The sequence below is a fragment of the Medicago sativa genome, chromosome 4 (assembly GCF_051527215.1).
Source record: "Medicago sativa cultivar Bolivia chromosome 4, Bolivia_mono, whole genome shotgun sequence".
Lineage (NCBI taxonomy): Eukaryota > Viridiplantae > Streptophyta > Magnoliopsida > Fabales > Fabaceae > Medicago > Medicago sativa.
The window spans coordinates 98,471,211-98,494,291 of record NC_140752.1 but is presented as its reverse complement, the minus strand read 5'-3'; the positions used below and the strand labels follow the sequence as shown (position 1 = coordinate 98,494,291).

At 32.9% G+C, this 23,081-nt stretch overlaps 1 protein-coding gene, 1 long non-coding RNA gene and 1 pseudogene across 8 annotated transcripts; all 3 read left to right on the top strand.

Moving 5' to 3' along the window:
* Nucleotides 1-1,901: 1,901 nt before the first annotated feature.
* LOC146934481 (protein DETOXIFICATION 51 pseudogene) lies at nt 1,902-3,783 on the top strand (annotated as a pseudogene). Its single transcript, XR_015007777.1, has one exon. The product of XR_015007777.1 is annotated as a protein DETOXIFICATION 51 pseudogene (transcript).
* Nucleotides 3,784-10,911: 7,128 nt separating this feature from the next.
* Nucleotides 10,912-13,889, top strand: LOC146934480 (uncharacterized). The gene is made up of 2 exons (XR_015007776.1): nt 10,912-12,943; nt 13,501-13,889. It is a non-coding gene; the product is annotated as an uncharacterized LOC146934480 (long non-coding RNA).
* Nucleotides 13,890-14,703: 814 nt separating this feature from the next.
* On the top strand, nt 14,704-21,163 carry LOC146934479 (uncharacterized). 6 transcript variants are annotated; one of them, XM_085706375.1, is made up of 12 exons: nt 14,704-15,046; nt 15,246-15,342; nt 15,440-15,486; nt 17,508-17,604; nt 17,859-17,959; nt 18,055-18,151; nt 18,228-18,308; nt 18,614-18,729; nt 18,901-19,181; nt 20,336-20,465; nt 20,559-20,717; nt 20,795-21,163. In XM_085706375.1, exons 9-12 carry the CDS (start codon nt 19,150-19,152, stop codon nt 20,978-20,980), a joined length of 507 nt encoding a protein of 168 aa, XP_085562501.1. In that variant the 5' UTR covers nt 14,704-15,046; nt 15,246-15,342; nt 15,440-15,486; nt 17,508-17,604; nt 17,859-17,959; nt 18,055-18,151; nt 18,228-18,308; nt 18,614-18,729; nt 18,901-19,149; the 3' UTR covers nt 20,981-21,163. The 6 variants fall into 6 exon arrangements, with proteins under 6 accessions (XP_085562501.1, XP_085562503.1, XP_085562502.1 ...); XM_085706377.1 differs by having other exon boundaries at nt 16,576-17,604; nt 18,228-18,334; XM_085706376.1 differs by having other exon boundaries at nt 15,418-15,486.
* Nucleotides 21,164-23,081: the final 1,918 nt, after the last annotated feature.

The following is a 23,081-nucleotide window of genomic DNA, read 5'->3' as shown; positions in this document are numbered from 1 at the left end:
CCAAAGGCAAGGTTTTTGAGCGGTGTGGGACAAGAGAAAGACTTGTGTGGACCAGGACCACACAATTGGGTTTGGTCACACACACAAACACATAGTTTTTTCTTTCTTTTTTTACTTTTTCCATTTTCTCTCTCTTCTCTCTTCTCTCTCTTCTCTCCCATTTCTTTGGTTGTGACCAAGAAATTGGGTTTGGTCCCTGGTCTACACAAGTATTTTCCGTGGGACAATGAAAGTGTGGCACAAGACTGCATTATGTACACACACAAACACAAGAGTACGTTTGCTTCCCTTAATAGCAGAAAACAAAATGAAAAAGTGGTGCCACTGCCTACCAAATATGAGACTGTTATTGTTGTCAGATGGGGTTAGTGGGGACACCATTTTTGTGTGTCACATTCTATTCCTACACGGTTCAAATACCATACAATATACAATTTACCACATTAATTAATTAGTTCTTTCTTCACTTCAAGTTATTTCCAGTTTTGCTCTCATTCTCATGAGAATTTGGAGAATTATAGCAAGAGTTAAGAGTAATAACAACTCAACACGACAAAGACTGATAGAAAGAGAAAGAAGGTTAGTAAAAACACTTACTACATGGCCAATTAATCCAATTGTTGTTTCCCTCCAACCTATCTGTTTCATAAAATGGGATCGGATGGATCGGATTGTAGTGCACTCTCATCCGGTAATTGCGCACGCTCCCATGTGAACCAACATGTTACGTGAATACTGATTGGATTATATATAAGCCTGCTTATATACATCCATCTTTGTAGGGCACAACTAAGAGATATATATATATAACTCCTATGTAGGCTCTATTTTTTCATGAATATTAATTAAGCTTTCTTACTCTTCACTACAAGAAAAAAGAAGGCTAAAACGTTGGACTTTACTAGGTATTTAAGAAGTTGGACTTTACTTATAAAAAAAAAATTGGACTCGATTGCATTTTAACGAGTTAAATTCATCAATAATTGACTTTGTACTAAAAACGATAGTAAGAAAAAACTATAAAACATATATTTATTTTTTCTTATTTTATTGAAGAAACTCTGGTTAAATCAACTCTCACATAGACAAGAACAAAGAATACCCTAAGCTTTTCTTTCGAGTAATTAGGTCAATGTTTTAAAAATTTGATGGTTCTGCTAAATTGATCGAATCGAGAATTAGAGTTCGATCCGGACTCAACTCAAGAACCGCAAGTTATAAAGAACCTCTAAAATTTTTAGTTTTTTTTTTTTTTTATAAATACTAATTTAAAGTAACTTTCTAAATAAGTTAGTTATGTTTTTTGCTCAAAAAAAAAAAAGTTAGTTATGTTTTAACCAATAGATTTTATACCATCGGTGATCCATTAAATTTAAACAATAACCGGATGGATTGTAATATACATTAATGTTATGAAATAGATGAATTTAATCCAAATCCAATCAATTAACTAATTATTTGTTGGTTGAATGATGGATTAATAGGTTGATGAGTTAATTTGGTGGATTAATAGATGAAAATGCCACTCCTAAATAAAACAGTGTAGATTCAAAAGAAGAAGATGATGAAGATAAAAGGAGACGTTGTTGAAATTGCAAGTAGGAAGATGTAAAGAATGTTGGATTTAGCTAACTTTCCACCACAATTTTTAAATTTCTATGTTTATTTTGATGCAGCTGAAGGCTATTTTAGTCTCTAAAATGGTTTTATGGACGCTTACTACCAAATATTTTGATGGTTGGGTTAAATTAATCAATATTTTTTAATTTAAGGAACTAGCTAATACTATTTAATAAGTTTGAGATATTAAATTGACATATCCTTAAAACTTTAGGGCTTGTTTTACTTTGTCAAAACCTTTTTCTTCCTCTTCATTTTGTAGGTTTGGACCACAATACAATATTTGCTCTATTTATACACTGACCTCCTTCTGCCATCCTCCTCACTCTCATACATATAGTTTCATGTGTCTATCTCCTCTCCTCCTCACTTGTTTGGTTTTTATCCACCTTAAATCAGAGTGCTCTTTACGAGAGAGAGAGAGAGAGTCTCTCTGCATAATTAGTACTGCCTGTTTCACGGTCCTTGATCTACAACCAAAAACCCATTCACCATCCACCACCTCCATTTAAATCATATTGTCTTCCCCTAACAAGACAAACATAATCATGGCAAAAAAAACAGAGCAAGTGCATTTGATAAGTGACTACACCAAACCAAATACATGTTCCTTTTCAACCATCATGGAAGAAATGAAATCCCTAATGATGCTTGCTTTTCCAATAGCCATAACAGCTCTTATTTTCTATTCTCGTTCCATGGTGTCCATGATGTTCCTAGGCTATCTAGGAGAACTTGAACTTGCAGCCGGTTCACTCGCCATCGCCTTCGCCAACATCACCGGCTACTCCGTTCTCTCCGGTCTCTCTCTCGGAATGGAACCTCTCTGTTCACAAGCCTTTGGAGCAAACCGTCCTAAACTCCTATCCTTAACCCTTCAACGTTGCATCCTCTTCCTGTTACTATGTTCCATTCCCATTTCCTTCATGTGGCTTAACATGTCACAAATCCTCATTTGGTTGCACCAGAACCCAAAGATCACAACCATGGCTCACACATATCTAATCTTCTCTCTCCCTGATCTCATCACAAATTCATTCATCCACCCTATACGTATTTACCTTCGTGCACAAGGAATCACTCACCCAATTACATTAGCCTCACTTGCTGGCACTCTCCTCCATCTTCCACTAAATTACTTCTTTGTCTTTCACTTCGGTTTCACCGGAGTCCCAGCTGCCTCTGCAGCCTCCAACCTATTCATTGTGTTGTTCCTCATCGCGTATGTTTGGTTAACTGGCATACACTGCGCCACATGGACAGCGCCGAGTAGAGAAATTCTCTCCGGCTGGAAGCCTTTACTCCGACTTGCCACGCCAAGCTGCGTTTCCGTTTGTTTGGAATGGTGGTGGTATGAAGTAATGATCATTTTATGTGGTTTACTTGTGGACCCCACCGTAACCGTTGCTTCTATGGGGATTTTAATTCAAACTACTGCATTCATTTATGTCTTTCCATCTTCACTTGGATTAGCCGTTTCCACGCGTGTTGGAAACGAGCTTGGTGCTAACCGTCCTTTCCAAGCTAAGTTATCATCCCTGGTAGCAATATTCGTCGCTGTAATGATAGGTTTTTCAGCGACGGTTTTTGCCACAGGGATGAGGTTTCGTTGGGGAAGAATGTTTACTGCTGATGAAAATATTCTTCGGCTGACTTCTTTGGCACTTCCAATCCTTGGATTGTGTGAACTTGGTAACTGTCCTCAGACGGTGGGTTGCGGTGTTGTCAGGGGAACAGCAAGGCCAGGTGTGGCGGCGAATGTGAATCTTGGTGCTTTCTATATGGTGGGGATGCCAATGGCGGTTGTGCTTGCGTTTTGGTTTGACGTTGGGTTTCGCGGGCTTTGGTTGGGCTTGCTCTCGGCCCAGGTTTGTTGTGCTGGGTTCATGTTGTATGTGATTGCGATCACTGATTGGGATTTTGAAGCTATGCGTGCCCACTTGCTTACTTGTGTGGAGAATGGAATGGGTAGTGATGATGGGATGATAAACGGCCAGAAACCGTTGTTGACTGGTATTGTTGTTGAGGCTTGACAGTTGATGATATTTAACGCCCATGCTATTGCTGATGATGGTGTAATGTCTAAACCCAATATTATTTTGTAATTTCCCTAAGGAAAAAAAGTTAATAAATGATAAATTAAAAAATATTATTATTAAAAAATGTCAATAATGCTAAAATACACTTTGGACTTCCTAAGTTTCAAAATCCAACAATTTTACCTTTATTTTGAAACTCACAATTTCACCCCTTGAGAAAACAAATATAGTAATAATTTATGAAGCTCGGATATGTGATATGGGTGCGAGTACGAGAGTGGATACACAAATTTTTTAAAATTTATGATACAATACGACAAAGATACGTTAATAAAAATGTTGTACTAAAAGCTTATATGCACGTAAAAAAACTTGAATGAATCTGATGATAATTTTTTAGATCGTCCTTGTGTAGTTACTTTTTTTTGGTTACACCTTGTGTAGTTACTTGAAATTACTAGCTTTTCCTTTTCTTGCCTTATTGCGTCATTTATTTAGGGAAAATGATTGGTAGACCACTCATATTTTCATAACGCCCATACACCCCTAGCTATGAGAGAAGAGAGATGGATGAGAGGGAAGAGAGACAAAGTGTTTGTGGAGTCTAGGCCACATGTCACATATTTGTGTGGAGGTTTAAGTGTGTATGCCACCTATGGGTGCGCATGTATCACCACTCTTTATTTAGTCTTGACACACTAACAATTACTTCATCATCATACACTTATATTATATCGTTGTTGCACTCCAATACCACTATTTGATCATAAGAGAGGTATGTGAGATCATCATATTGAATTAAGAGCAACCACGTGAGTGGATTACATTTTTTTTTAGTAAGAACACACTTATCTTAAAAGAAACACACATACTCTACTTATTATTCTTTTTTATCATTTACTCTATCTTCTTTAAAAAAAATAAAAAATCATTTACTCTATCTATAATGAAATATAAGCAAATAAAATATTTATAAAAGTGATGTATTTATTCTTAATTTTAAACTAAATACATCAACTTTTTTACATTTTATTTTTCTAATAGGCTTAATTACTCTTTTGGTCCCTTAACTTATTTTTTGGTTTCGTTTTGGTCCCTTAACTATTAAAAGTTTCGTTTTGGTCCCTTAACTTATTTTTTGGTTTCCTTTTGGTCCCTTAACTCTTCACTACTACAATTTTGACCTTTAATAGCACAACTTCAATAGCGTTTTATGTTAAATGCTATTAAAAATGAAATATATAGTCCTTTGATAGCGTTTCTGAGCGAGTGCTATTATAGGCTATTCATAGAGAAGGTTACATAACGCTTTTATGTGAATGCTATTATTTCAGAGCACTTAGATAGCGTTTTCAAATAAACGCTATTAAGTATATACACCTTACTTAGCGTTTTAACAAAACCGCTATTGCTGGCCTTTAAACAAAAATAAGTAAAAAAATTAAATATTTATTTTTACTCTCTCCCAAGACACTACCAACTCACACTCCACTCTCTCTCATCCAACTCCGCCATCCTTCGTCAAGCCTCCACCAACCATCAACCCTTTTATCTCTCCTCCTCGCAAACTTAAAGTACAAACACACTCTCTCCAACCCATCCTCTCACCCTCATCAATAACTCTCTCTCAATCTCACTCGTTTCGCCGAATCACCAACCCACCACCGTCCACCTTCAAAACTCTTCAAATCCATCAAACGAAACGAGAAATCAATTGAACCCTTCCGATTCCATCACGGTAAGTCTCAATTTCATCTTCTTCGATTTTGAATCTCAGATTTGTTCGTTTTTATTTTGAATATTTCGTTTATGTTTTGATTTTGATTTTGTTTTTTATTTTTGGTTTGACCAGTACAGGGGTTTCTCGTACCTGAAAGGGTTTCTCGTACCTGAAAGGGTTTCTCATACCTGAAAGGGTTTCTCGTTGTCGAAGCCGGTATGATTCCGTTTAGGTTTAATACAATTGGTGTTAGTGATGCTATTTCTATGGGGACTAGAGGGATGTGTTATAGTTTGCAATCTAGAGATCTTATTGCTGATAGTATTGAAACTGTTATGGCTGCTCAGTGGTATGATGGAAATATCTCTATCCCTGGTTGTGATAAAAATGTAAGATTTTTTGAATGTATCTCTATGTTTTTGGATTGATTTTGTTGTTGTGTATCTTCTTATTATGGTGGTTTTATAAATGCCAGGTACGATTATTGCAATGGGACAGCTTAATCGACCAAGTATTATGGTTTATGGTGGGACTATTAAGGTATGGTAGTTCAAATGTTTGATGAAATTACTCAACTAATGAGGTGGTGAATTATATGATTTAATTCATATACATTAATTTACACTGTCAATTAATTAATGAGGTGGTGAATTATATGATTTAATTCATATATACATCGATTTACACTGTCAATTAATTATAATTGTTGGAGAATTACGTGTATGTTTGGTTTTGCGGTGATAAGCATTGATTTTGAGTGAATTGATTATGTCTAAAAGTGATTTGTGTTTGGATACATTCATGTTAAAGTAAGTTGAACAATAAATTTGAATGTAATTATTCAAAAAAAAAAAAATTTGAATGTAAAAATCAATTTTAGAATAAAAAGCTAGAAATTTTAGCTTTAAGTAGGATCAGTTGTGGAGGCATAAGCAATTATACATGAAAGAAAGCAACCAAAAATGTCAAAATTAATTCTACACCTCTACAATCAGTTTTGGCTTCTCCAAATGTGGAATCAAACATACACTAAGAATGTTTGACTTTAGTTATAACTAAGTCTAAAGTCACACATGTATGATTGACTGTGATCTGCTGACAGTGTCAATTTTTACACGGAGAGTTTATAAAAATTAAACGCTAATTTTTGTCAAAATGTAGTGTACCTCATATGCACTTTTCTTTGGGAGTGGAATAAACTGTTCAAGATAAGAATAAATTTGCATATATTGATTTGTGTCTAGGCAGGGTGGTTTGTGAGAAATGTTTTTGTTGTAATAGTAAGTCATTTTGTTTATGATTGATTGCTATGAAGTAAGGGTTATAGGGTTGAACTTAATGTAGGAAAATAAGATAGTTGATATGATTTTGTTTGAAGTTGATCATACGATAATTGTACCACTTGTGTAGATGATATGTATTTGTTAAAACTTACTGGGAATTTTGATGCAATTTAATTTAGATTTGAGCCCCTTGAATAAAATTGATGTACTTCAGGGGATATTTGGTTAGTAGAGAAGTTGAGTTACAGCCATCACCTTCAATCTTGCATTGTATGTTTTATTTACTCATGCTATATGTGTCTTTCATGTGACATTTATGCACTTTTATTTACTCATGGAAATTATTGTTGTTATTATTGAAATGTGTTTCCAATTTCCAATCCTGGTAGTTAATCTTCATTGTGTTATTTTTTTCAGCCTGGTCACTTTCAGGGTGATACATTCGACATAGTGACTGCCTTTCAGGTACGAGAAACCCTTGTCGCATCTGTTATTGTGGTTGAATATTTCGACCAGTACATTCGACATAGTGTCTGCCTTTCAGGTACGAGAAACCCTTGTCCTGTATTTTTGGTTTCAGACTAGCATACAACCTTTATATTAAAGACGATAAATAAGCTTATTTCACTAACTAAAGAGTTTTGGATGAAAACTATACATGTCTGGGTGAGAGGTTTGGCCTTTGAATGTGTTAGTACTCAAGAATGGATTCATGGACTTACTTTGGCAACCAAGCACTTTTATGGACATCGACCTGTAATTATTAGTACTATTCTAGCTACTTCATTCTTTCTTGAGTTTTAGAATTCTAAGATAATCATTACTATTGAGTCAAAGAAAAAAATGATCATTAATATTATTCATTTATTTTAATAGTTTTGCTAAATTGAATGTAGCATAACAAAATTTTGATTGGTTTTTATTGACTAACAGATTGTGGCAATCAGTTTGAGGAATGAATTGTGTGGTCCACACCAAAACCTGGGAGATTGGTACAAGTACTTGAGACAAGCAGCGCTAGCCTTCCATAACACTAGTAAGAATGCATTTCCTTTGATCATTATTGAGTTTGGATTTGACTAGACAGGTCTTGACATGACCATAAACCAAAATCCAAGTCTAATCCAAGCTCTCTAACAAATTTGAACTTTTGCACAGGAAGAAGCAGGGTAAGTGTTCTTACTATTAGTAAAAAGTAATATTAAAATTACAAATGTCCACAAAAGTATCTTTCATTAGATCCTACTTACAAAGTCTCTAAAGCATGTATTATGTACCATCCTCTTACAGGTCAATGTGTTCAGGTGAATGACAAGAATGAATTTGAAATTGGTAACTTGGTTCAAACTCAAGAAGTCTTGTCACCTAACAAAAATTTGAAAAGGTAAATTAGTCCATTGTGAGTATTATTTATAGTTCCTTTGAGTATTATAAAGAAAAGTTAAGCACAACTTATTGGTTTCTTGTTGAGTCTTAACTTTGATAAATCTGAACTGATTACAAGTTTTTTGTTTTGTTGGTTCACTTCTGCTCGTAGAATATCTCATGCTTTTGATTTTTTTTTTTTGCCGATTCTTCACCAAGCATTTGCGTTGACTTTCCTCATCTCTTATGAATCAGGTTAGTTAAACATTTTTTTGCATTTTGATTAGTCTGGTTAGTTCACTATGTTCACTGATTTTTTCTGCCTGTTCTTTACTAAGCATTTCGATTAGAATAAATTGGACTTTTGGTGCTTTGATTGTATAATTATCTAGTTAGTTGTGTTGATGGTCCATTCCTTGGAGCTTAAGAAATAGGTTGTTTTTGTTGAATAGCTTCAGATTTCAGGTTACTCATATATATAGAGAGGGTAACAAATGTGCAGATGTATTAGCTAACATTGGTCTTGCTTTATCCTCACATTTCTGGTACAATGATTGGCCTCTCAGATTTTGGCAGAATTTGCTAGGAACAAGACTGGTTTAATTTCCCAAATTAGTACTTTTTGGAGGGTTTTGGTTTTATGTCCCTCTCATCTTCATCTTTATTTTGTACTTTTATCTTTTTATGGAATGAATTCTGAAGATTGTAATGAGATTATCATGAATGTAATTTGCTATATTCATATTTCAGTATCTTATTATAGCGTTTAATTATAGCATTTTTTGTTACAAATTTAAAAAAAAAAAATACGCAACTTTTATTAGCGCTTTTAGTAAAACGCTAAGAAACCCCTATTTGAGTAGAAAGGCTACGATAGCGCTTCTCAGAAAGTGCTAAGAAACAACTGTTAGAAAAGCTACTTTAATAGCACTAGAATAAGGCTATATTAGCGCTTTTCTGAAAGCGCTATTGACGTGTTGCTATTTAATAGCGTTTGGAAAGCGCTATTATAGGCTCCTGACCTTTTATAGCGGGGGCTTTCTTAGCGCTTGAGAAGCGCTATTAAGAGCCAAAATAAGTGCTATTAAAGGGGGTATTTTGTAGTAGTGCTTCCTCCGTCAACCACTTTGGTCCTTTATGTTAGGATGAATGTATTAGAGTTAAGGGACCAAAACGAAACCAAAAAATAAGTTAAGGGACCAAAACAAAACTTTTAATAGTTAAGGGACCAAAATAAAACCCAAAAATAAGTTAAGGGACCAAAACGAAACTTTTAATAGTTAAGAGACCAAAACGAAACCAAAAAAATAAATTAAGGGACCAAAAGAGTAATTAAGCATTACTAATATTTCATTCAGGAGGTAACCAAAAAAAATATTGGCTTATTTGATCTAATGGTCCCTCAAATAATTTCAAATTTTCATTTTGGTCCCACAATTAATAAAACGTATCTTTTGGTCCCTCACATTTTCCTCCGTTTGCCAAATAAATCCAGACCGTTAAGTTTAACCCCAAATGTATATGATGGACCAATATTATAGATAGTTCACCATAAACCTTATTAATTTTTCCAATTTTAATCATTTGATCTTTTTTTAAGAAAGAGGACCGTTGGATTGCACATGTCTATTTTATCTTACGATGTGCCACTACCACCTAACTTTTCTTCATCTTCCTCTTCATCATCAATCATATTCATACATTTATCACAACCTAGAATTTTTTTTATCTACTAACAATATATATTTTATATATATGGTGGACCATCACAACAACCCAATTTCCTCTTCCTCAATTTTCTTCCTATATACACGTGAAAAAATCAAACATTTTCAACCCTCAAACCTCTTCTCTTTAATCACACATAATTCATCTCCAAATTCCCAATTTCACGGCCATTTTCACAGTTTTTTCGACCCATTTTATATAATCTCGTTTTTGTCCAAGTTTGTGTCAAAGATTGGATTTTTATTGTGGTAGAAGCATGCCCATGAGACCCTTTTCGACAGACAGCAGAAAGGGTGGCACATAAGCTGGTTTCGATACAGAAATTGAACAGAAAACACAACACCATCAAATCAAAACTAAACAACAACAAAAAAAATCTTTATATATATGGTGAACCATCACTTTATTCCTTCCTTGTCTTACCTTCTCCCAAAACAACAACAAATTTAGGAATTGGGAAATTCAATTTGGTGATTTTCGAATTGGGAATTAGGGTTAGGGTTTGTTTGGAATTGGAATTGGAATTGAAATCCAATTTTTGAATTAGGGTTAGAATTTGGAATTGGGAATTTGGATCTGATTTGGGGAATGGAGGTATTTGGTTACCTTTCCTTCTCTAAAATTGGATACTATTTATTCCTTGGCTTCGTTAGGTACAGTGGTGGCCATGGGAGAGAAGAAGGAGTTCTTTCTCTGGTTGTCTCGAGTGAGAGAGAGAAAAAATTAATCATAGTGAAAGAGAATGAGTTTACGTGGGAGAAGGAAAGGCAAGGAAGTTTTTTATTTTTTTGACATAAGAGAATGAGTTTACAAAAAATAAAAAAATTCTGGGTTGTTATGATGAATGTATGAATATTATTGATGAAGATGAAGAAGAGGAAAATGAAGGAGATGAAGAAAAGGAAACAAAGGTTAGGTGGTAGTGGTATACCGTAAGATAAAATAGACATGTGTATCCAACGGTCCTTTTTCTTTAAAAAAGATCAAAGGGTTAAAATTAATCCACCATAGACATCTATTCTATATATAAAAGTTGTCCCAAGCCAATTTTGAAGCCCTAATTTTTCCAAAACCCTAATCGCTACAATTACTGTTTTACCCTAACTAAATCGTTAATCTATTTATCTATAAAAAAATAAAGAAATAACAAATCGCTCCTAATTTTCGTAAACAGATAAACAGATATAAAAATTGTTTCCTGCCTATTCTTATGCATAGCAAAATCGCTCCTTTGCTTAACAAAATCTCCTATTTTCCTACCTTCTCTCATACCAATCGCTCCTGATTTTCCTAAACAGATAAACAGATATCAAAATTGTTTCCTACCTATTCTCATCTATTCTATATATAAAAGTTGTCCCAAGCCAATTTTGAAGCCCTAATTTTTCCAAAACCCTAATGGCTACAATTACTGTTTTACCCTAACTAAATCGTTAATCTATTTATCTATAAAAAATAAAGAAATAACAAATCGCTCCTAATTTTCGTAAACAGATAAACAGATATAAAAATTGTTTCCTGCCTATTCTTATGCATAGCAAAATCGCTCCTTTGCTTAACAAAATCTCCTATTTTCCTACCTTCTCTCATACCAATCGCTCCTGATTTTCCTAAACAGATAAACAGATATCAAAATTGTTTCCTACCTATTCTCATCTATTCTATATATAAAAGTTGTCCCAAGCCAATTTTGAAGCCCTAATTTTTCCAAAACCCTAATGGCTACAATTACTGTTTTACCCTAACTAAATCGTTAATCTATTTATCTATAAAAAATAAAGAAATAACAAATCGCTCCTAATTTTCGTAAACAGATAAACAGATATAAAAATTGTTTCCTGCCTATTCTTATGCATAGCAAAATCGCTCCTTTGCTTAACAAAATCTCCTATTTTCCTACCTTCTCTCATACCAATCGCTCCTGATTTTCCTAAACAGATAAACAGATATCAAAATCGTTTCCTACCTATTCTCATCTATTCTATATATAAAAGTTGTCCCAAGCCAATTTTGAAGCCCTAATTTTTCCAAAACCCTAATGGCTACAATTACTGTTTTACCCTAACTAAATCGTTAATCTATTTATCTATAAAAAATAAAGAAATAACAAATCACTCCTAATTTTCGTAAACAGATAAACAAATATAAAAATTGTTTCCTGCCTATTCTTATGCATAGCAAAATCGCTCCTTTGCTTAACAAAATCTCCTATTTTCCTACCTTCTCTCATACCAATCGCTCCTGATTTTCCTAAACAGATAAACAGATATCAAAATCGTTTCCTACCTATTCTCATGCAAAGCTAAATCGCTCCTTTGCCACATCTGTGTCTTTTCCATTTTCATTGTTGTCTTTCTCCTCTCATCACTTCCCTTCGCCAATGCTCTCGGTTCCGGCACCACCCTTGCCGTCAACTCCATCGCCACCGTCTATGGCTTCAGATCATCACAGCAAACTCATACTAATCCAATTGGTATGATTTTTCCATCGCCACCGTCTATACCAAATTATGTAGTGATTTTTTTAGATTCTTGGCAACAGATATGTATTTGGGAGATGGGAACATTGTGGCAGTGCTACAACAACCGGTAGGTGAGTACTGTAGGGAACCAGGTACTGAAGTTCTTTCCATTGAAATTACTCTTATTTAATTGTACATATGTTTAGTGCTCCAAGCTCCTAAAACACTATGATGATTCAACGGATTTGATATTTGGTATGATTGCTATCAACTATTACTAAATTCAATTGGATTAGTTTTTGTGTTAATACCTGCGGTGGATCTTATCATAAGATTTCGTGCATAGTTATAAAAAAGGAAGTTATTCTACATAATGCAGTTGTATATAAGTTTTATTGTTTATGTAATTATGTTAATTTTTTATTTATTTTTTCTATCTCATTGGAATGAAGCTTTAGTTGATCTTATGTTGTTATGTTTCTATCCATTGAATAAACTCCTACACAATTTCCATTTCACCCGGTTTGTTGGGATAAACCTTTGATTAAGCAGGCTTCATTGTGACATGAAAGATTGTAAACTTCACTACTGTCTTCTAGAGGTAACCTAAGAATATAAAACTCTACTCTTGATATTAAGTGGGACAAGAAACTGGTTTTGTGGCCTTAGTGATTTTTCTGCTTGGAGTTTTGTGGTTGCCCATTAGCAGGTTCGCAGAATTGTTAAGGTCGGTTTTGTTTTCTTCAATTTGGTTTCAGATGTTATGGCACAATTATGTATTTTTTTTAGCTTTGCTACTCCAGTTTTGCATCTCTTTATGTTGAAGTCATTGTCGTAATATGAGAATGATGCTTGATTATATTTTGCTTTCTTTAGTCTTTAGATATACATTGATGAATAATTTGGAGGCTTATTATCATGTTTTTTGGTTCCTGTAGGAATTTTGGAAGTTGTTTTGATGTATTTACTTTTTCACATGCCCTGAGTTTTTCATGTCTCGATAGAGAAAAAATATATGATAATAGAGTATGTTGTTTTTACCCTGACATATCACAACCAAAACCTGGCATAATGTGGTCAACTAAAGCTATATTTGATGAGATGCTCTACATGTTTTCTTTAATCTTATTGTTTTTGACATGTTTTCTTATACAAAAAAGGGGAAGTCAAGTCATGATAGTTTGGTCATTTTACCTTTGATTTAGCCTGTCTTCGAGTTGGAGTTGCTCTGTCTGAGTAGTGTGTTGTAGTTTTTGCAGTGTTGATATATGCATACTGTTTCAGGATTTTGGTTGCTGTATTGTATCTTCAGTGGGGAGTTGATGTATCAATCAAGAGAGACGTAGCTAGCAGACTATCCATATCACTGTTTTTCAGCTTGCCGAATTCATTTAGACTGTTGTATTTTGTGAGAGGTGCCTTATAACTGTGCAACTCATGCTTCTCTGTGGCAGAAGTTGCCTCTGTATAGTTTGCTGAGTATAAGTGATTAAGTTTCTTTCAATTGAGGCAAATAATGTGTCTTGATGAATTTTTTAGTGGCTTTGGTGTTATAACACTCTTTTTCCCACATTGTAATGGTGTAAGTCCGTGACCAACTTATTGGTGTTGAATACTTATGTAAACTATAGTTATAGTTATGCTGAAATATTCTAATACATTAATTTTACTAACTATATAAAGAACAACCATCAATTCTCCTAAAAAAGTCATATTGTTTTAAGCCAAGAGCACTCCCACGTGATTTTTTATAGTGAAGTGATGTCATCTTGGATCAGTGGCTTTCACACTCTTATAAGGGTTCTATTGTTGTCTGATGTATCAAATTATTTATTTTTTAACAGCAAGTGAAGTATCAATTTATTTCCAAGTTTTCAAAAACTACAGGTTTTGCATATTAGGTATGTTCCTAATCAATTGGCACACTTTTAGTAAAATTGAAAGAGAATAAAGAGTAAAATACAATTGTATTCCACTGAAGTGTGTTTATGTCACATTACTAATTCAATCTTAAAAATCATAAATCACTGATATTGAACAATGCATTAATAAGCTTCCTAGACACACTTTTGCTACAAGCTATTGGTTTTTTTTTTTTTTGAAACAACAAAATAAGCTATTGGATGTATAGAGAGTGAACTGAATTGGATCACAGAGGAAACAATCAAACATGTGGAGGACATTAATATGATTAAGTTGTGATCAAGTTGTCTAAAAAATATCAAGTAGTGATCACGTTCCTATTACCCCATCCAGCAAAAACTTATAACTTAGACTACTTTTGTAAGATAAAATCTTATATTAGTGTAAGGTTGTGATAAATTTATTTTGTTTCATGTCATTATATTCGATTGTCTTATTGCGAATATAATATAAATGTCATACATGTTAGTCGCAACTAGCAATTTAAAAAAATCATTTGTTCAAAAATAATCTTCATCAATATCAGACCCGTGCGATAGCACGGGTGAAAAGTCTAGTCTATATATAAAAGTTAACCCATGCTAACATTTTAGCCCTAATTAAACCTAAGCCCTAATGAATAAAATTCCTGTTTTACCCTAACCAAAACAATTAAACGGATAAACATAATAAAAAAAACCCTAACAATTTTTCCTCTCTCTTTGGTATGTATATTTTCCCCTCTTCCTCTCACGCGTTTCTTCTCCTTTCTCTCACGCGTTTCTTTCAGTTTCACTCTCTTCTCTACTCTTTCTAGGGTTTCTTTACCCCCTTTTTCCCCCAATTCATTTCCACCAATTTCTCCTCTGCCGAACATCCCCACAAATCCCCAATCCATTCCGCTCTTCACTCTAACGTTGAGAAGAAGGTTATTTTTCAATTAATTGATTAATTTTTTTACTCCTGAATTACTCTGATCAAAGCTTTATTAATCTTAATCTGATTGCTTAATTGTTTAATTTGAATTAGTTTGCTTAATTTGTTGTTAATTTTGTTAGATTTGTTTGAATTAGGTTAGGGTTAAAAATTTCTGAATTGTAGTTGCGTTTTCTATGTTGTCGTTGCAGTTGGAACATTTGCCAACTATGGTTGCTGGTGTGTGGAATGATGATAATAACTTGCAGCTTGAATCAACGACTCAGTTTCGAAAGCTGCTATCAATTGGTTCGGAACTAGATTAGATTACTTACTCTAATTTACTGTTTAGTGTTTTTTGAATTAATGAAGTAATTAATTTAGGCATCTTTGATCCATAACTCAGTCACAGTGGCGACCCATTTCGGCGACGATTCAATTTCGACCGTTAAGGTATGGTATTTAATGGTTTGTTGTGAAATTGAGAGTAGCTGAATCATTTGTTTTTGATCGGTTTGTTGATTTTACAGTTTATGAATTTTCAAATTAGGGGTTAAGATAAGAGTAATAGCATTTGTTTAATTTGATTTTTGGTTATTCGTAATTTTGTGAGTGTTTAAATTGTATTGCTACACTCAATTTATACATGACCTATATGCATCTTTGAACCACCATAATCTAATTTGGTCCTGAGTTGATGATTATGAATTTGTTGGGCCACATCATGGTACCTTTTTGGTCGATATAAACAATATGATACCTTTTTCATTCTGCTACCAATCTCATTGATGCTATGTTGCTTTGTACCTTTCCAGGTATTTAACACCAATACAATCAAAGATATTTTTCCTTTAATGGTATCAACTAGGATTATTATTTCCACTAAAAGACGATTTTCAATCGTAAAAGAGTTCTTATAAAATAGTTTTCATTTTGAGACTATACATGCAAGTTATGTTTTTGAGGCTTTTTACTTATGGCAGAATATTATGTCATTAGCATGCCTCTTCAAAGTCAAACACGAAATGCATTGTATTTGTTGGTCCCCTAAAAATGAGTTTCTAAACTTTCAGTTTCATTTACATGTGGCCAAATACATTATAAATTTATACATAATGCTTATAATGTCATGATCATGTCCATGGTGACATTCCTATGAATCCATTCCTATTTTTTTTTTAAATGTAGGAAGAATAGTGAACTAGAAGAATGTTAGTGGAATCACACTGTCATTTTCTTTTGTTGGTCTTGGTTGTATATGAATAAGCCTAGCAATATATCATTTTGTTAATATCATTGAGGGAATGGTGTTTACAAATTTTGTTCAATGCTTTCTGTTTCTGATTTTGTTATACATTTTGTTTTTGATTCTTTTCCTGATTCCTAATTTTCATAATCAGTGATTTGAGTGTTGTAAAGTTTGGAACTCCTAACGATTGGTACTGTTTTCTTAAATTCAAGTTATTTGGTAAAAATTTGGGGAAGGATTTGACATTTTTAGGTAAGCTTTTTAGGTGATTCATGTGCTTTGTACCTTTCCAGGTATTTAACACCAATACAACCAAAGGTATTTTTCCTTTAATGGTATCAACTAGGATTATTATTTCCACTAAAAGACGATTTTCAATTGTAAAAGAGTTCTTATAAAATAGTTTTCATTTTGAGACTATACATGCAAGTTATGTTTTTGAGGCTTTTTACTTATGGCAGAATATTATGTCATTAGCATGCCTCTTCAAAGTCAAACACGAAATGCATTGTATTTGTTGGTCCCCTAAAAATGAGTTTCTAAACTTTCAGTTTCATTTACATGTGGCCAAATACATTATAAATTTATACATAATGCTTATAATGTCATGATCATGTCCATGGTGACATTCCTATGAATCCATTCCTATTTTTTTTTTTTTTAAATGTAGGAAGAATAGTGAACTAGAAGAATGTTAGTGGAATCACACTGTCATTTTCTTTTGTTGGTCTTGGTTGTATATGAATAAGCCTAGCAATATATCATTTTGTTAATATCATTGAGGGAATGGTGTTTACAAATTTTGTTCAATGCTTTCTGTTTCTGATTTTGTTATATATTTTGTTTTTGATTCTTTTCCTGATTCCTAATTTTCATAATCAGTGATTTGAGTGTTGTAAAGTTTGGAACTCCTAACGATTGGTACTGTTTTCTTAAATTCAAGTTATTTGGTAAAAATTTGGGGAAGGATTTGACATTTTTAGGTAAGCTTTTTAGGTGATTCATGTGCTTCTCTTGCAGATTTCATGATTTTACACAAGTTTGATTGTGTTATTTATTTGCAAATATTCAAATTTAGATAATATAGGTGATGGTTCTAATAGTTTTTATTATTAATGTTTTAGTTTCATGTACTCTAGGTGATGATTTTTGTAAATAAATCTACTAGCATTGGTGTGTAGTGATTTTGATTTCTTTCTTTTTTCTTATTTATTACACAACAAAGATATCTAGGAACTTTAATCCTTTAGTCCTCTCCATGGATGTGAGAACATTTTGGTGGACAACAAAGATATCTAGGAAGAAGAACTCCAGAACATGAGGTGATTTTGATTCATGAATTTGTGTCTCAAAATGGAATTGCAAGTGCATATTTATCCTACCATGTTCATATTTCCCTCTCTTTGTGGATATTAGTTGATGTACTTTCACTGAGTCATTTTCTTTTGATGTACTTTTAATTTGAATCCCAGTTAGGAAATAAGGGCTCTGTGTCATTATTTCTCCACAGTTCTGATTGTAGCCTTCTGTTTATTTATTTTATTATTAATATCTATCTTTTTATTGTTTTTTGTAGAGATTGAGATGAGTAAAAAAATAAAAAACATCATTTGAGTTTTATTTACCATTACCAACTTTGTTTCAAAGTTCAGGGTCCTATATACACTCTCTCATAAGGTACTATTTCACTATTTTTCTTTACTTTTATTGATAGATATAAATGAACTTCATGTGTACAATCCCAAAATTCAACTCGGTTTGTATATTGCAAGTGCAATTTCTGTAAACAGTCACTCGTGGAGACCTATAGCTTGGTCAATATTCACCTAATTTGGAGAGAGTATGCTTAGAGGCACTTGCAATATGAAAGTAAATACTTAATATATGTTGAATTGCAATTTACATTTGTTATCATCACTATATTGATCTTTACTTTTAATAGCAGGTTGAAGAGTCTAGGATCTTGATGGTGGTTGCAATTGTGGAAACCAAACACTGTTGTTCAAGCCTCATTCAACAAAGAGTGGTACACTTTTTTTTATTGAAATCAGAGTGAGAGCAATTTCTTTGTTTAATTTTTGTATATTTGTGATCAGATTTGTTTTTGAATTGCCTTGCTTAAACGAGCTCTTTCCAAATTGAATTAGTGACTATCTTCTCTTTTTGCCCTTGCTCTTTACTTTTCATTGTTGGTTTTGAAGTGAGCTTATCTGAGTTTAAACATTAATAGTTATAATAACTACCATAAATGTGTGACTATGTTTTATTAGCAAATTCCACATTTTTTTTCCTCGAACTCGCATTTTGTTTTTTCACTTTCTCTGTATGCAGGTTTTCTGAGAGACACAAATTGCCTAGCTTCTGTTTGAGGCATAAATTGAAGGGAGCTTCGTGTTATTTTCGTTTCCGTCTGTTAAAGTCAGCTAAGTTGAATTCTGAACCTTCAGGTACGTACTCTACTCTAATCTACCTTTTTTTGTTGTTCATGTAGCTATTATCATTTTAAAGATTGAAATTTTATGCTGAAAACTAATTGAAATCAAAGTCTTCAAATTCATGAGCAGTAGCTAGCATATTCTTTGAATTCAATATATTCAGAACCGTATATTTATTAACAGGAAAACACAGAGAGGTTCCCGAAGGACATTACACACAACAGAACCTCGGTCGATGCTTCTACACGGTTATTGGAATTGAAAGTTATATAAAACAAAGCTTCATTTTGTGTCATTGCTTTACGACATTCACTGAATTGAGGACTGACTTAATAGAGAGTTGATTCAATCTGTACGAAATGTGACTGATACGACATTGTTAAGCAAAACAAATCCAATTTCTTCATCTACAACATATTCTTGAAATCCAACATGTCAACGCAGACGTCATTTTTGTGTTTCAGGTCAAATCTTGATCTCCCTCCTCTCTTCAATTTCGTTCTCATTTTATCGCAAATTCACATTGTCTTCTAACTTATCAATGCGATTTTATATATTTATTTTGAATTTCTTCACAAATTGTTGATTAAAAGTATAATGTGGGTTGCATTTTCATAAGGTGATTTTCTGTTTTTGTCAGTGTTTAGTGTTAGAATAGATGTCTTAAGCTGAGCCAAATTCTTCTATTTTATAATTTTTGATGATATTGTTGTCTTATCTGCTGTTCATAGTAATATGCAATTAGTTTTTATCTGCTACGTTGTGAGGAAAATAAAATTGGATATTTTTGTTCTCTAATTAGAAATTAGATTGATTAAGTTATCTGTAACTTATATTATAATACCTACATTTACATCCTCTGCATTTACATCCTCTGCGTAAACTTTAACTATATAAATGCTTTTCTAAATGAGTTGCTAGCATCATTGATTTTATGTGTCTTCCAAGTTATAACCCACACAATGAAGATAGAAATTTATACAGCGATTAAGCTTGAGTTTGTTGATTGTACTGCATAATTGTAGACATGCCTTCTAAGCTCTTATTACTTGAAATCTGAATTTATTTGTCTTCACCACCCTGCTGTTGTTGCTGTGTAATTCTTTGATGCTTCTTTATCTATTATCATTTTAAAAAGAAGAATGGAAAAAAGAAGAAATTCATTGACATTGCTCTTGAGGATTTACAGTAAATCTTAGTATTCTATCTCTTTTATATTTCAGTTGTATTCTTGCACTATCCTTTAATTTTCTCTCCTTCATTTCCCATGGACTTTGTTGGTGTATGCATGTTTAGCTTTATAATCTAACATTTGATTACATACATAAACAATTGAATAAACTGCTCTCTATGGAGTGATTTTGTTGAAAAAATAGTCATATTTTGCAACACATGACATGTCTTCACCATTTGTTATAATCCTTCAGTTTGGCAAGTTAAGGAAGTATTTAGGTGCCATTTTGGTTCTAAGGTTATTTTAAATGGAGATTTACCTGAGGTTGATGCATGTAAGAGTGGGTAAGATTAACTATGGTATACAATTTAGTATTCTTACCTGGATTATAGATTATCATGTGCATATAATTTAATCTTCATGCTAAACTACTGTATAAAATAGGATGAACAATGGAGAAATTGAATTGACTCAAACTATTAATCAGAAGTTTGTACAGAACATTGTAGCATTGACTGAGTATTTGGTTAAAACAAAGCTGATGACAATTGAAAATCTGATCGAGTCAACCGAGGTATTTCTTACAACTTGGCTTTTAATTATTTTTTGAAATAATTGCACAGCACCTTAAGTACCTTTTTTTTTAATGTTGTTTTAACTTATATAGGCATGTTGCGGATCAGTGTTGGCGACCATTTGTGAGATTGAAACAGGTGCTGAATGGTATTTTCGATCATGTACTGAATGTGCATCATTGGTTATTATTGTTGTTGGTGTTGATCGTAATGATGTTACTCAGGGCAAAGTTAATGATGATTCTGTCTTGGTAAATTTCTACAAATAGCCCTACACATACTGAGGATAAAAACGACCACATGGTAATTTTGATTTCCCCGTTTGCAGGAAGCAACAGAGAATGCATATTCGTGCAACCAAGATGAAGTGGTGGAAACTCCTACGAGCAAACCAAGTCTAAAGAGGTCATCCAACAGTGCCAATTCAAGTGACAATGTCCGAATGGAAGATGGAGATGCTTCTGCTAATAAGCCAGCCAAATTTGCCTGTGTGAAAATTGAAAGTGTTGAATGAAGATGAAAGTTAACAGATAAAATAATGCTTAGCAACATAGATTGTGGTGGTGTTGTACTTGATTTGGTGCTAGACTATTTTTTGGATTTTGTTGTTTCATTTTGTTTAATGTTTTTGAAACCTATCATTTGCATTGTGTTAAGTTGCGATTTATCCCATGGTTATTATTATGAATCTTGATAATTGTGTGTTTTGGTTAATGTCAGTGGTAATTTTACTTTTCATTTTATAATGAAATATTTTTTATAAAAAATATACACTAGGTTAATTAGTCAATATAGGCGATTTATCTCACTATTATATTGCTTTATTAGTCAATATACACAGTGGCTTCGAATAGACTCATGTTTGCCATCAATCACAAATGATATTATTTCTTTGATTTTTTTAAAAGTTACAAAATGAATTGCATGAAAGACATAAGTAAATGCAACAAATGTGTGAGAGAATAGTACAAGTCTATGAGATAAGTACATGCTCACTTATCTATGAAGAATTTTTCCAGAAGTTTAACTCTACAAATTTAATTTCAACGCTTGAAAACATTTTAGAATGATTTTTAATCGCACGGGTCAAAAGTCCATAGTTACTTAAAGAGTCAACTATGGTAGTCATTTGTTTTGCGCCCCTAAACCCTATTTACAAGCCAATTCTTAAGTCAAACAAAATGCCCTATCAAAAATATTAATTTCATTTTATTCATATTAATCTTTATCTTGTGCCCCTACACCCTATTTACAAGTCAATTCTTAAGTCAAACAAAAATGCCCTATATCAAAAATATTAATTTCATTTTATTCATATTAATCTTTATCTCAAAATGTTGGCCATAATTTTATTCCACTTCAACTGCATCCTTTTGATCCTTTTGTTTTGCGCCCCCCTCCCTATTTACATGCCAATTCTTAAGTCAAACAAAGTGCCCCTACATGCCAATGTCGCAATATCATGGGTTACTTCGAGGGGTGGTTTAAAGATATTGATTAATGACGAGGACGGCGATGATACCGATTTTGCATCAAATGTGGTCTACAGGGAAGTTTTCTGTAATGTGTAGAACTTTTTTGTGTACTATTCATTTTCTTACTTATTGAAACTATTTGCATGTCAACGAACTTCAGTTTCCCTTTTAAAATTATATGTTATGTCAAAGTAACAAGAACTACGTACTAGAATTATGGAACAATAACAAAGTCTATTGTAATTGACATTATGGTTTGATTTACGACAATTTTTACATTCAAGCGAACTACATTGTTTTATTTTTACAATGAATATTAGCTTCTTAAAATGACCCGTGCGGTAGCACGGGTCGATCGTCTAGTTTGAGATTAAACTTAACATCTAGAGATTTATTTGGCAAACGGAGGAAAAAGTGAGGGACCAAAAGGTACGTTTTATTAATTATGAGATTAAAATGAAAACTTGAAATTATTTGAGGGATCATTGGATCAAATAAGCCAAAAATATTTCACTCAGGAGGGGGTATATTCTCTAATTTATACATAATATTTATGTTAATTTTGTAAAACTATTATTATTATTTTTTCATAAAAATTTCTCCATAATTTATATGAAACCAAGACATCGGCGTGCTATTCTATAGTAATTTTTTTTTTTTTTGAAGAAGAATATTCTATAGTAAGTTGACATAAGTTTGGGAATTGTTAAATGTCGCATCGCATTGCACTGGCTTGCGCATTTCATGAGACGTAAACCACCAAATTTAGATTAAAAACAATTGCATGATCAATTTCAAAAACGATTTTATATATATAATAGGACTGTGTTTGACATTTTGCAGTAAAGTCATCTAAGTGTTTTCCTATATAAGAAAAAAAGTCATCTAAGTTTTTAGTGAAAAAAGGTCAGCTAAGTTTTTTAAAATAAAAAACTATACTACTATACCTTATGGCACGCATATAATCATAAAGTATAGCATATATCGTGCGTATGATGTTAGTTTTTTGACTTTTTATTGCTGGGACAAACAATTTCTTAATTACTTAATTGTAGGGTGGATGATGCAATTTATTAACGCATATAGTATTTATTTTTTATGACATGCATCTAGTATTTGAGTGATGAACTGGGGAAATTT

Bases quoted from the DNA above. Each gene is read 5' to 3' on its own strand.
- LOC146934479 (XM_085706375.1), top strand. From the start codon at position 19,150: ATGTCAACGCAGACGTCATTTTTGTGTTTCAG. The intron at 19,182-20,335 runs GTCAAATCTTGA...TGTATAAAATAG, and splicing joins ACGTCATTTTTGTGTTTCAG to GATGAACAATGGAGAAATTG. The intron at 20,466-20,558 runs GTATTTCTTACA...TAACTTATATAG, and splicing joins ATCTGATCGAGTCAACCGAG to GCATGTTGCGGATCAGTGTT.